Here is a 14205-nt window from a genome sequence, read left to right as displayed (position 1 = left end):
AGACTGAGAAAATTAAGATCTAGCATACAAATAGATAAAACCACTGTCAACAAATGTCTGAAATCACTATTAACTTGAATTATACTGTATTCTGCATTCAAAATAAAATACAAAGCTACAAAAATTAGGCCTTGAAGGGTCAGGATATATATGGAAGAAGCCAATAATCAGTAGGCATTTATAGTTTTAAACATTTTCGGGCCATGACCTAAACCAAGCCTGAGCACTGGAATATTCTGTGCTCTAAAATCAGTCAATCACGGAAACGGATGCTTCTTAGTTGAGAGTGTGCTGTGCATCTCTTAGGATGTGGGTGCTCAAAGAAATATTTTTCAGTCAAGATCAGTCCCCTGAAAGCCCAAGCAAAAAAGAAAGAAGTACTTTAACAGAAACACTTACTTAGGAAACCAATTTAGTCCCAGGTGCTCTGTCTTGGAATATAATATTCTTTCCACCATATCATAAAGTGGTCTCCAAGGTAACTCCAAATCATCCCTTGAAAGAAGTTCCTTTTTCCTGATTTAAAAAAAAAAAAAAGGAAATACATACATATATATGGAGTTGTGTATTTGCGTTCACACGTCTGTGTGTGTATAAAACACACCACAGGACACTTAATCACAGTGGGATTTGCTTTTTCCCACTCTCAGCCACTCAGTGGCAGAACACAGTATTTAGCAAGAACAATGCATCAGATTCTTGCTGTTGCTTGAACATCAAAGGGCACTAGATTAAAATGGATGTTAAATTTGTTCCATCGTGACTGTACATGAATTTCACAATTCCCCACATTATTTAAGGAGTACTTAATGTCTCTTAATATTGTGCTAGATCCTTTGGAAAAGCAAAAGAATGTATGATTCCTATCTTCTCAAGGAAGTTATAACCTATAGAGGAAATAATTAGCATAAGTGAAAAATCAAACATCTAGTTGAATGCTATAAAAGAGAAAGCTTCGAGCTGGGGATTTAGCTCAGTGGTTTCATCGCCTACTGCGCAACCGCAAGGACCTGAGTTTGATCCCCGGTACCCAAAACAAAACAAAACAAAAAAAAAAGAGAAAGCTTCATGGAAGATACGGAATTTTTAAATCAAAAGGTAAATTAACATATACAATTAAGCTTACAATAGTGCTTTTTGTGATCTTTTCCCAACTTGGCTCTAATTCTCTAAAACCTGAAGAAACACCTTAGCAGAAATCACAAAAAATGGACTTACTTTAACAAGTTGATCAAGAGTCGGGCAAATCCCTGCATCATACTGATTTCCAGTTTTGGAATTGACACCAACTCATACAATAACTTAATAAAAAGAACATGATCTTCTTTGCTAAATTTTCTCCCATAAAGTCGAATGTATCTGCAAGAAAAAAACAGATAAACCCTTTAAAAATGGGTATGGTGACACACTCATATTCCTTTCTGTAGCCAAGATATAGGAACAACCTCATGTCCATGGAGGAAAGAATGAATTAAAAAAATGTGGTAAAGGGCTGGAGATTTAGCTCAGTGGATCCACTGCCTACCTCTCAAGTGTAAGGACTGGAGTTCGATCCCCAGTACCAAAAAAAAAAGTGGTATATGTAATATAATGGACTATTCACAGTGTTAAAATATATGAAAATCCTGGGCTGGGGATTTAGCTCAGTGGTTCCACCGCCTGCCCCACAAGCTAAGGACCTGAGTTCGATCCCTAGTACCAAAAAAAAGAAAAGAAAAGAAAAGAAAATCCTATCATATGCTACACCATAGGTAAACCTCAAAGAAAATAAGCCAATTGTGTGTGTGCACCCACACACTAGTGTGTGTTCCATTTATGGATTATGTAAAGTAATCAAACTCAGAAACACAAAGTAGAATGGTAGGACAGGTGTGGTGCAGCCTATAATCCCAGCACTCAGGAGGCTGAGACAGGAGGATCACCATGAGTTCAAGGCCAACTTGGGCTATATAGCGAATTCAAAGCCAATCTGAATTACATAGTGAAACCCTTTCTCAAAAAAAAAGAAAAAACAGAATGGTGGTTGCCAAGGGTTGAAAAGAGGGGGAAACAGGGAGTTCTTATTATTCAATTGGTATAGATTCAGTTATGCAAGATGAAAAAGTTTTAGAGACTTTTTTACACAGCAAGCAATTAACAATACATACTGTGTCTTGTGCATTTAAAAGAGGGTAAATTTTTGTTATGTGTTTTTCTAAGCACACATATACAATAACAGGTGTGGTGACATCTTAATTTCAAATATTTCTGATATTAAGTAGTATCTATTCTTATCACAAGAATTAGGCTGTACTTTAGCCATGATATTAACAAGTATTGTAACAACAAATGCCTTCTCCCCCTAGCAATGGAGATGGAACAGACCTTCACACATGCTAGGGAAGTGCTCTAGGGCATACAGATATCGATATGTAGATGTAGATATACATATAGATATATCCTAGATATAGATATATATCCTAAATATAGATAGAGATATATCCAGACCTCGTTTGAGAAAGGGTCTTCTAAATTGCCGAGGCTGGCCTCAAACTTATGATTTTCCTGTCTCAGCTTCCTGAGTAGCTTCAATTACAGGTGGGCACCACCACACTTGGCTTAATCATAGCATATCTGCGTCTGAAGTAACTAACCCAAAACTTATTTAGAACACATTATTGAATACCTAAATCATAAATCATTTGAGAAGGGTCAATTTACAAATACATAACTTAACATAAAACAGAGCACTACCATTCCTTTTATGATCTTGGGCACAAATTAAATTTATGCTTTTTTTTTTTTTTTTGGTACCAGGGATCGAATTCGGGTGCTTGCGCTTGTGGAGGAGGTGGCGGAACCACTGAGTTAAATCCCCCGCCCTGTGTTTAACTTTTAAAGTTAGTACCTGATACCTGAGAATTTTTCAAAATTCTTGGTCCATTAAGAGCATTTAAAAACTTTTTTCTCAGTCTGTTCTGAATGTAATCCGCTCTTTGCTGTCATTTCAGGGTGTGATCTCCTGATTTCAGACTAGTTCCGTAAGACTAGACAGTACAGGCTGGAGACCAGGGAGACCTGAGATCTCATTTTAGCTCTTCCTGGATCACTGTATAAGTTTCTTAATCATCCCAGACTGGAAGCAAATGAACTAGCAAGGACAACATATGAATACCCTAAACTGCCAAAGATGCAGTAATGTGGAGTAGCTGAATAAACAAGGCTGCAGCTTTCTGAAACATCCCCCTCAGTTTCACTCTATATTTAAGAGTAAAAGCTAGAATCATTTAAATGTTATTTTGAATGAAAGTAAACTATCCTTAAAAACTAGCATCCATTTTTAAGATAAAGGCAAAACAAGAGAGTTAAAAATATTAGCCTGTCAGGCTGGGGATTTAGCTCAGTGGTTCTGCCGGCTGCCTCGAAAGCGCAAGGTCACGAGTTAGATCTCCAGTACAAAAAAAAAAAATTTAGCCTCTCCTTGCGGTGGCTCTGCAGGTCCTGCCAAGACTCCAGATGCCTCTGAAATCATGTACCTGCTCCCCCAGCAGTTAGGGTATTTGGGAAAAACTGGAAAAATATGGCACTAAGCCACTGAAGTGACTTAGCTACAGCCCCACTGTTTTTATTGAAGGAGACAGACAACTGGGTTTTTTTAACATTAGAGACAAAAAATTCACAAATCCAAATTCTAATACTATTAACAGATCAATTCGGAGGGAGTTTCCCGTGAATATCTACAGCTGTTGAAAAAGCTAAATATTTTAGGGGAGTTCCTCAGACATGTTTTATATCCCCTAATTTCTTGCCAACTAGCAAGTAATCCTAATCCTTTTCTCAGCATTTCTCAGAATGTAGTCCGAGACTTTTTTTTCAAGAACACAAAAAGTACTAACTATAAAAAAGAAAGCCAATAAATGAGTTTTAATCAAAATTAAGAACTTCTATTCATAACAGAACATCACTAAAAGTGAAAAGTTTGAGCCCGGCTTGGTGGCGCACACCTGTAATCTAGCACTTGCGAGGCTGAGGCAGGAGGATCACCTGAGTTTGAGGCCTGCCTGGGCTGCATAAGGAGACTCCGTTTCAAAATACAAAACAACAAAATTTTAAAAAAAGAAAAAAAAGTCTAGGTGAGTGGTGAAAACCTATAATCCCATCACTTTGAAAAAAGCAGAGCCAGGAGAACTGCCAAATTCAAGGCCAGTCTGGGCTACATAATGAGTTCAACGCCAGCCTGGACTACACAGCATGACTGTCTCAAAAACAAGTGAAAAGTCCAATCAGATACCTGGAGAATTCACATTTAAATTACATAGAAAAACTCCTACAAGTCAATAAGATTTAAACAACCCAATTTAAAGATGGCAAGCTCTTCTCTAAAAACAATAGCCCAACAACTAATAAGCAGTTACTCAGCATCACTGCTCATAGGAAAAGATATTCAATATCATTACTAAGTACTAAAAGCACACTTAAACCACAATAATTCACACTTACCAGATAGACTAAATTTTAAAAGTCTAATAATATTCAGTTTGGGTTAAGAATCTGGAGCTCCTGAACTTTCATATGTTGCTAGTGGGAGGATGAAGTGGTAACAGGCATTTATGTCCCCAATGGTCTATGTGTTCTAAAGGCTTATTCTCGAGCTTGGTACTACTGGAGGGTGGTGAAAATTGTAAGGAGTGGAACCTAATGTGAGTTTTAGGTCACAGGGAATGCACACTCACAGGGGGTTGTGGGATCTGGTCTTGTCCTCTTCCCTGTTCTCTTAACCCCAGCCACCAGGTTCACAGTCTGCCATACTCCACTCCACCACAATATGTTGCTTCCACCCCAGGCCTAAAGCAATGAGTCTGCCTAACCACTGGAATATCCAAAACTGTGGACCAAAACTGTGGACTGCAAGCTCATGGCCAGCCTGAGCAATTCAGTGATTCAGTGAGACCTGGTCTCAAAAATATTTTTAAAAAGGGACTTGGGATATAGCTCAAAGGAAAGGCCCTGGGTTCAATCCCTGGTTATGAGACAGAGACACAGACATACCTACACATAGAAAACTAGAAGACAGGAATAAATTATTTTGATTTTTTTTCAAGGAAAAAGCCCCTTGATATAACATATAATATTAAAGATACAGATAACACCCAGCTATTCAAGAGTCCTAGGCAGGAGAATCACAAGTTTGAGGCCAGGTTGGGCAAAGTTAATGAGACCCCATCTCAAAATAAAAAATAAATAAAAAGGGCCCGGGATGAGGCTCAGTGGTACAGCACAGGGCCCATGGGTTTAAGCCCCAGCACTAGAAATCAAAAAACAAATCAAAACAAAAAAAAGATACAGCTTCACATTGTTAGAAACAATGAGTGAACAAGTGAAAGGAAAGTTTTCTCATAAACCTACCTCTCTTCTCTTCAATTACCTATTTATTGAAAAGGCATTTATAGAGAAGTGATATGTTCAGGACAAGAATATGACTCAAATAGCTCCTAATTTGGGTGAGGGAGCTAAGTCAGATGTGAGGAGACAATCAGATAGGTTATGAGTATCCAGACATCTGGAAAACTATACAGAAGTAGGATAAACGAAGTACTAAAAGAGTTTTGTGATTCATTTTTTTAAAATCAAAGTTTCATCATCTATGAGGCACTCACTGACCTTGAAAGACTAGGAAGCTGTCATCACTTATTTATACTCTGAATTAGGCAACCAAAGGTTAAGACAATGTGAGTGTTTATGGAGAGGTGAGAAATCAAAAAGGACAGCTCTAGAAAGGGGAATAGATAACTATACTGCCAACTTTATTTCTCCTGCAACACAGAGAATAGGAAACTCCATCTACTAAACAATTTACAGAAATTTGATGTTTTATGTATTAGAGTCTCTGGAAGTAATCTATCTTCCCTTAGAACACAAACTATCCCAACTCTTTAGGAATCTGCCAAAAATTCCCCACTTTATTCAAAAGCCATTTGAGTAGAGGGGAAAAAAAAGACATCTGCCAAAATACAAGCAAAAGGGTAAGTTCATAAAAATTCTTGCTCTATGTGCTGAGAGTGGTGGTGCACACCTGTAATCCCAGTACTCAAGAGGCTGAGGCAGGAGGATTGCCTTGCGTTCAAGGCCAGCCTGGGCTGTTACATTGTGAGTCCAAGGCCAGCCTGAACGACATGGTGAGACCCTGTCTCAAAAAACAAATAAATAAAATAAAATTTCTTGCTCTAGAAACTTCTACTTTATTGCTGGCTTTAAAAAGAAAATCACCAAGGCCGGGGATTTAGCTCAGTGGTTTCGCTGCCTGCTGCAGAAGCACAAGGACCAGAGTTCAATCCCCAGTACCAAAAAGAAAAGAAAAAGAAAAATCACCAGAAAATGTGATACTCAAAACAGCCTAAAGATTAGTAACACAGTCCAATTTAGACTATCTGCCATGGAAGATTATAAAGTATTTTTAATAATTCTTAAACAATCTCTGGCCTTCTTGCACTGTAATACTATTCTCATATCCATTTCACAGCTGTGAAGGTCTTAGTTTTTTTTTTTTCTTAGAAAGGAAAAAGGCTTTGTTTTCTATTTACTCTCACATATTTAGGGCTTAGGTATTGTGAAAAATAGCAAAATCAGTATAAAAAGGTGACTACCAAAATTCAATGGTTCACCTACCCAAAAACTATAATTATAATTTAGATTTTGTAATACTTAGTTGAACATACCAATCATTATAGATTTATTTAGAAATAAACTCTCGGTCAAACTTCTGGATGCAACCGTACAAGGTTTTGAGTTATGAAACACTGTAACAACAGCCTCACTTTCTCCAATTCTGTGGTTAAACATATACTGTAATGTCTTTTGAGCCCAGTATAAAAGCATCTTATCCATACTGACTTTCTCCATTTTCAATGTGAAATTAGCTTCTTTGACTTGCATTAATGTTTTAGTATACAAGTTACAAAAATGTAACTGATAATAATAAATGCCTATGAATGTATACAATACTACTAAATGCTGAGAGTAAAAGGCTGGTGTATGGACTCAAAAAGCTCACAGGAGAGAAGGAAGATAGACATGTATGCACAAATAGAATACAAAGCAGCAACAAGGGATTTAAAGAGTGCTCTCAGCTGGGTGTGGTGGTGCAGGCCTGGAAATTCAAGACCAGTCTGAACCGCATTGTGAGAAGAACCCTGTCTCCAAAAAAAAAGTCAAATATGGAAGCGGACAACCTCAAGATTTCAAATGGGAATATTTACACTAAGTACTGCTTTTAACATTCCAGTAGAAGTCACAAAGAGGCTAGGAGTTCTTTTTGTTGCTGGTTGGTTTTTGTTTTGTTTTGTTTTTTTTGCTTGTTGTTTCCATGCTCTCAATTCATAAAGTGAGACTTTGAGCTAATTTTCCACAAAAGTCAGAAATAAACACAGATTTGGATTTTGAGCTAGAAATGAATCTCAATTAATAGAAAACTTTTAGAAACTTACAGAAAAGTTAGTAGAAAATAGAAAGAAAGTTAATTTCCAGGTTTCACAAGAGAAAAACTTTTTGAAGTTAGATTTACTAACAAAAATCCTTTAGAAAAAAATTAAAATTCTATTTCAATTAAGAACATGCATTTCCATTACAATGCTGCAATAGGAACACATAGGAAGCCAGGTGTGATGATGCATGGCTGTACCATGCATCCATGGCTCCCAGCACCCTCCGAGGCTGAGGCAGGAGTATCACAAGTTCAAGGACAGCCTGGGCAACTCAGCAAGTTCAAGGGTAGCATGAACTACATAGAGAGAGCATATCTCAAAAAACACACCAGAGAGAAAGACACACTGAAACTTACTGAGGGCAGAAATCTTTCACTGACTTTCCAAACACCAAAATAGTTCCCAACCCACTTAAGGCGTGCTCTGTCACATACAGTATATATACATCTGAATCCTGCCTGTACTACCTTATATTAACAATGTATTAACCTATGAGTCTCAGGGTCATTTTTTTTTTTTGGAACCAGGGATTGAACACGGGACCTTCCGCTTGCGAGGCAGGCAGAGGAACCGCTGAGCTAAATCCCTGGCCCCTCAGGGTCATTTTTAAAATGGAAGAAACTCAACAGGGCACCTGCTACCCAGGGCTGAGTCTGAATCTCCAAAGTTAAGAGAGGGTAAAATAATTATTGGCCAGGCAGCGTGGCACTCACCTGTAATCCCAGCTCGTGGGAAGCTGAGCAGGAGAACTGCCATGGGTTCAAGGCCAGCCTAAACTACAATGCAAGACCCTGACTCAGAAAGCAAAACTAATTATTATTAATGAGCTCCTAAAAAATTTTCTATCAATGAGGTCTGATTGTAGTAAATCTAGGACAAAACAATGCAAATGGGTGGAAACTCAGAAGTAAAATCACAAATTTTGCAAAAAACAGAACTTTCAGAAGTTGATCAACATAAACAATTTTTTTGGCACTACTTTTGTAAAAAATTCCTTTCTCCTTAGAGATACATAATGGAAATGTTTATAAATGAATAAATAAGCCTCAAAAGTATGAGTCTCTAGGAGTTTGAGGCAAGCATGGACAACAAAGCAAAAAAAAGATGGGTGAAATCCATTACTTTATTCTGTCTTCTGCTTATATCTGATATTTTCCATTAAAAATGTTTAAAGCAAAAAAATTGGTTCTGAGAAAACTGTTCAAATTAAAATCAAACTTACTGGGGTAAATGAGGCTCTGACACAGTCAACTAGGCACAACTAATGAGGTGTCTTTATTTTGTTTTTTAACAAGGTATTTTTAAAGAACTGAGAGGTGCCTGGTGTGGTGGTGCATGCCTATTACCAGCCTGGGCTTCACAGTGAGTTCAAGGCCAGCCAGAACTACAGTGAGACCCTATTTCAAAAAAAAAAAAAAATTGAGAGGTCCCTGGAAAATGGTTAGGAGACCTTTCTTCAAGTATATGAGTGTATGTATGTGTGCACACATGTGTGAGAGTGTGTGTGTGTGTGTGTGTGTGTGTGTTTTGGTTTGTTTTTGGTTTTTTTTGAGACAGGGTCTCACTATGTAGTTCAGGCTGGCCTTAAACTCACTATGTAGCCCAGGCCCACCTGGGAACTCAAGGCAATCCTTCTGCCTCAGCCTCCTCAGCACTGGGATTACAGGTGTGTGCCACCATACCCTGGTTTATGTTTGGTAATAGTATGAAAATCATATATGTGCAGGGAATAGAGGGCATACGAGACCTCTGTACTTTTCCACTCAATTTTGCCGTGAACCTAAAACTGTTCTAATAAACTCCTAATACAACAGCTTGATTCTTTTGTTTGAGAGAGGGACTAGCTATGTAGTCCAGGCTGGCCTTAAACTCACTAAGTAGTCAGGCTGGCCTTGAACTTGTGATCCTTCTGCCTCAGCCTCCCAGTGCTGGGAGTATAGGTGAGCGCTGGTCACCACACCCAGCGCAACAAAGAACTTTTGGTTCCCATTTTGTCCATGATTACTTAACAGCCAACACAAATCTCTGATGAATGTGGTAATTTGTCAAGATTTCAGGATTCTTTTACAAATGAAAAGTACCTGTATTTATGGTGTACAATATTTGAACTTCTACACAAAAACATTAGATATTCATTAAATATTAAGTTAACTCATGTTAATGGACAAGAGATTCAGCGGTTAGCATTTCCTGCCTTCTCAACAGATTATTCACATCTGGATGCTCCTGTAGTCACTTACTACTTTTCAGAAGAGGTCAGTGTATCTGATAGCTCATATCTTGACCAAACTTGTTTCTTAAACACATTATATGGACTTAACTGGAATGTATCTAGGAAGGCTACATAATGTTAATAATAATTAACAGCTGCACCTTCACGGTAAAGGGAGCCACAGGTTAGCAAAATGAATGATCCCACAGTACCACAGTCATTTAATCAAGAGACAACACACAATAAAATGTCACTGTAACAAGGGATCTAGATTTGCTTCACATACTTCACTAAAAGCAAAATTCTTTTCAAAAAATATGAGAGGCAAGAAATTATCATGGACAATGCTGGGTGTGGTGGCACACACCTGTAGTCCCAGCACTCAGGAGGCTGAGACAGGAAGACTGCTGCAAGAGACCAGCCTGGGCTACATGGTGAGTTCAAGGACAGCCTGCACTACCTAGGGAGACCTTGTCTCAAAAACCCAAACAATAAAAAAAAATAGGGGCCGGGGATTTAGTTCAGTGGTTTGGCCGACTGCTTTGCAAGTGCAAGGTCCTGAGTTCTATTTCTGATGTCAACAAATATATAAATAAATTTTTAAAAATAAAACCAAAAAATATCTACATTGAAATTCCACTAATGGCCAGGGATTTGGCAAAGTGACACCGCGCATGCCTCACAAACCTGAGTTTGATCCCTGGTACCAAAAAAAAAGAAAGAAATTCCATCTCACACCAGTCAGAATGGCTATCACCAAGAATACAAAAAATGGGCCAGGGATTTAGCTGAGTGGTTCTGGGACCTGCCTTGAAAGCTCAAGGTCCCGAATTCCATCCCCAGTACCAAAAAAACCAAAAAACAGTAAATGACCAAGAACTTGTGGGGAGGGGACACCTCTACACCTCTGGTGGGAATGTAAGTTAGCAGAACCACTATGGAAATCAGTATGGAGGTTCCTCAAAAAAATAAAAAATAGAAGTGTCATTTGATCCACCAATACTGATCCTTGGTATATATCCAAAGGAATGAAAGTCAGCATACCACTGGGATTCTTGCACACCCATGTTTACTGAAGCAATAATAAATACTTCAGTATTGTATACAAGTCAAGATATGGAACCAGCCTAGGTGCCTATCAGTAGATGAGTGCATAAAGAAAATGTGGTATATATACAATGGAGTACTATTATCTGCCATGAAAAATAACAAAATTTTGTCATTTGGACAGATCTGAAAATTATGTTAAGTGAAATAAGCCAGATTCATATGTGGAATCGACATGACAAGTAGAAGGGAACTATAAGACAAGAGGAAGGGAATAAGAAGGAGGAAGGTGTATAATGTGGGGATGAATATGATCAAAATACATTATAAACACTGAACTCCCCCCCCAAATGTGAAACTATGGGGTAAGGTGGTATAAAGGGAGGGATGAGGAGGAAAGTATTGAAGTATTATACCTGCATGTCCAAATCTGGCAAAAACAAAACCCATCAGTGTAACCAACATGCACTAATAAAAATATGAGAAAAAAGAGGAATGAAAGATAAATATTTTTTAAAAATTAAATTCAGGGCTAGGAATTTAGCTCAGTGGTTCCACCACTTTGCTTTGCAAAAATTTAAGACACAGAAATAATTTTTTGTCACAGATGCTAAATAGACTTCCAAGTATCAGAATGGATTGAAACTACTAAAATGAAGTAAATTTAATTCCTGGTACCAAAAAAATAAACGAATAAATAAATGAAGTAAAAGGTCAAAAGTACGGCTGGAGTAGGTCAGGCCAGAACTTGGCCTCAAACACACCTGGGCCACCCTTCTGCGGGGGATATAGCTCCAGTGTCTCTGAATGGCGTTCACGAGCTGATTTTTAGGGATGTACTTAATCTCTAACTATTTCCAGTCCTTCACAAACTACTCTAACGGTATTCATAGAAAGATACACACTACCTTATATAAAACTCAAAAGCATAAAAAATAATAATCATAAAACCATAGAATACCAAAGTAGGAATGGTTCCCAGGAACTATTTAGTCCAATCCCCTAAACTGACTCATGAGAATTGTGAAAGACTTAATGAAGTAACTTTCCCACAGTCCTAGAGGTAATAGGGGAAATTAGATTTTATTTTATTTTTCTTTCCATTCTAAACATGATCACTGCTCAAAAATTGTCACCATTTTGACTTTTTTTAGATGTTAATTTATGCAACAAACAAGTTTAAAAAAAAAAAGCACAACTATAATCAGATCACTTTTAGTATGACTTATCTCTAAAGTCATACCCAAAGATAATAGGTTCCATTAAGTTCAAAAATGTCACACAGTGTAACCCCAAGAATCAGCTTCCATCACTTAACAATCATCCCAAAATAAAATTCTACCTGGTAGTACTTCTTGCTGGTTATTTACATATGACTGTTATGGGTTCACTGGTATTAAGCAATATCACTGCAATCTGTTCTCAATACACAGCACTGTCTCCACTGTTTAGCCCTTCCTAGGTAAGAACTGCTTTTACCTAATAATCCAAAACATAAACATAACTCTCAGGACTAATTAACAATAAATGCTTCAGAAAACAATACTTAATTATGCCTTTGTGGATTCTAGGTTCATAAATCCAAAGCAGAGATGCCTTCAAACATTGGCACACTTGTATACTCTGCGCGTCTAAAAGGATCCGTTTGTGTCCCCTAAAATGGTCTCTGGCATATCTAATCCAAGTGATTTAAAGAGGAAATTGTCAGAACTGAAAAAGTAACTTTATCATTACTATGCCTAAGAAACACAAACACCTAAGGAGGATCATTTAAAAAAAATGTTTGAAAAATAAAAAATAAAAATAAAAAAATGTTTGAATTTTAATAATTTATAAAACATTGACTTTTTTTTTTTTTTGGTACCGGGGATCGAACTCGGGACCTTGCGCTTGCGAGGCAGGCGCCAGAACCACTGAGCTAAATCCCCGGCCCTTATAAGACATTCTGTACTGCCTAAAAGCGGTTCTTTTCTCTGTTGCGCACCCTCCCCCCATTCTCCTGTGGCTCCAAACTTCTTTATAATCTATTTAAGAGGGAGACAGTTAACCTTGACACTTGTCACTCTTTGAAGAGGGCAAACTGGGGTCTTAGCCTTACTTCTTTATAATTACAAAGGTAATTATTCCCATCCCTTAAGAGGAGCTGAGAAATTCGTCAGACTCCCTAATAATTGGCAGATAAGAATCACCCCGTGAGGAAATACAGAGGACTATTGCATTACAAAACCCTGAGTCATCATCACCCAGTTCTCTCAGCCGACTTGGGTAAACACTGAATAAGTGACTTATGTTCTGCACGCTCACCCATGTGTAACCACCTGCGCGAACATACAATGTTACCAGATTTAATGTACGGTTAACCAAACAAGATGCAGCAAAATTTCTTTGCTAAAAGTTCCGATACAGTGAAGATGCTCACGTAGCAAAAAAGTCTAACCTTTTATCTTCCAAAGTTTCAGTGCCGTTAGAGTTTGCGGCTCGTTCACACAGAGGAACAAGGACAGAACTCCTAAAACTTAGGTAATCAATGCTTATCTGAGGGACTCAAACTCACATAAGCCCGATACTAATAAAGCCCAGAACAACCTGATAGCGCTTTCCTCACCCCTCTCCTTAGAATCATACAGGTCTCGCCCCAGGAAATGTCACAAGAGGAGTAGCAGACACCTTCCTGGAATTCTAATACAACACTCTCAGCATTAACGTCTGCTCCACCGCCCAAGAACGCTCGGAGGGTTGACTGTAAACCAGTCTTTTTCAATCAAATCCACAAAGAGCAGGCCTCCACACAATTCAGAAGTCTCCCTCCGGCCTCCTTCCCATTCACAAAGTTACGAGACGCGAACCGGAGGAGAGATGAAGGAGGCGGGGACCTCGGGGGAGAAGGAGCGGGAGACAGCAAGGGGGAGAGCGCCTTCCCCAGGCAAATCCTCCCGGCACCGCTCTCCCCCGCGCAGATCCACGAAGGTCCTTCGGGGCAGGCTCGTGCCTTCCCCCGGGGCCCAGGCGGGAGGCTGGGGAAAGGCAGCCGCGGGGGACCGAGGGGCGGCGAGGCCCGGACGGAGGCAGCGGGGAGCGGCCGGACACTCACGTGGAGAGCTTCCTGGTCCAGAAGAGGCCCCCGGGCCACAGCTCCTGGAGCTGCACGGCCCGGCCCAGGTTGCTTTTGATCTGGGCCAGCTGTACGTCGGACTCGGCGTCCAGCTGCTCGGCGTAGGGCAGCAGCTTGTTGTACACGATCTCTTTCTGCGGCACGAAGCCCCGCGGGCCCAGTCCCGGACGCCCGCCCGGCCCCGAAGGCTCCCCGCCTTCCTCCCGCTCCCGCTCGGCCTGCTCCATGAGCCCGGGACGCCACTCGGCCCGACTGCCCGGTCAGCTCCCGTGGCCGGCGCGCCGCTGGGCCCCCGGTTCGTTGGCGGCGGATCGGCCGCTTTGCCCGCCCTACACCGGCTGGGCTGGTGACGCTGCAGCGGCCGGCGCGGAGGT

The 14205-nt window shown here is 39.7% G+C and overlaps 1 protein-coding gene across 3 annotated transcripts in view; it reads right to left on the bottom strand.

The window, feature by feature from the left end:
* Window positions 1–14205, bottom strand: part of Psme4 (proteasome activator subunit 4) — a 100838-nt gene extending 86633 nt beyond the window's left edge. For 2 of the 3 annotated variants that reach the window (XM_013066450.3, XM_087216389.1), the window contains exons 1-3: window positions 13811–14182; window positions 1219–1359; window positions 400–516 (exon numbers count right to left, since the gene is read on the bottom strand). In XM_013066450.3, coding sequence (XP_012921904.1) covers window positions 400–516; window positions 1219–1359; window positions 13811–14058 — 506 coding nt within the window. In that variant the 5' untranslated portion in view covers window positions 14059–14182. Of the gene's footprint in view, window positions 1–399; window positions 517–1218; window positions 1360–13810 lie in introns of all 3 variants that reach the window. The other variant, XM_004867295.4, reaches the window with a different exon arrangement.

This window comes from Heterocephalus glaber, unplaced genomic scaffold (genome assembly GCF_053883595.1).
Source record: "Heterocephalus glaber isolate CG9 unplaced genomic scaffold, H.glaber_assembly_v1.0 deba00001457, whole genome shotgun sequence".
In the NCBI taxonomy this organism is placed as follows: domain Eukaryota; kingdom Metazoa; phylum Chordata; class Mammalia; order Rodentia; family Bathyergidae; genus Heterocephalus; species Heterocephalus glaber.
Note: the sequence above shows the minus strand (reverse complement) of the source record. Positions and strands in the feature narration are given on the sequence as shown.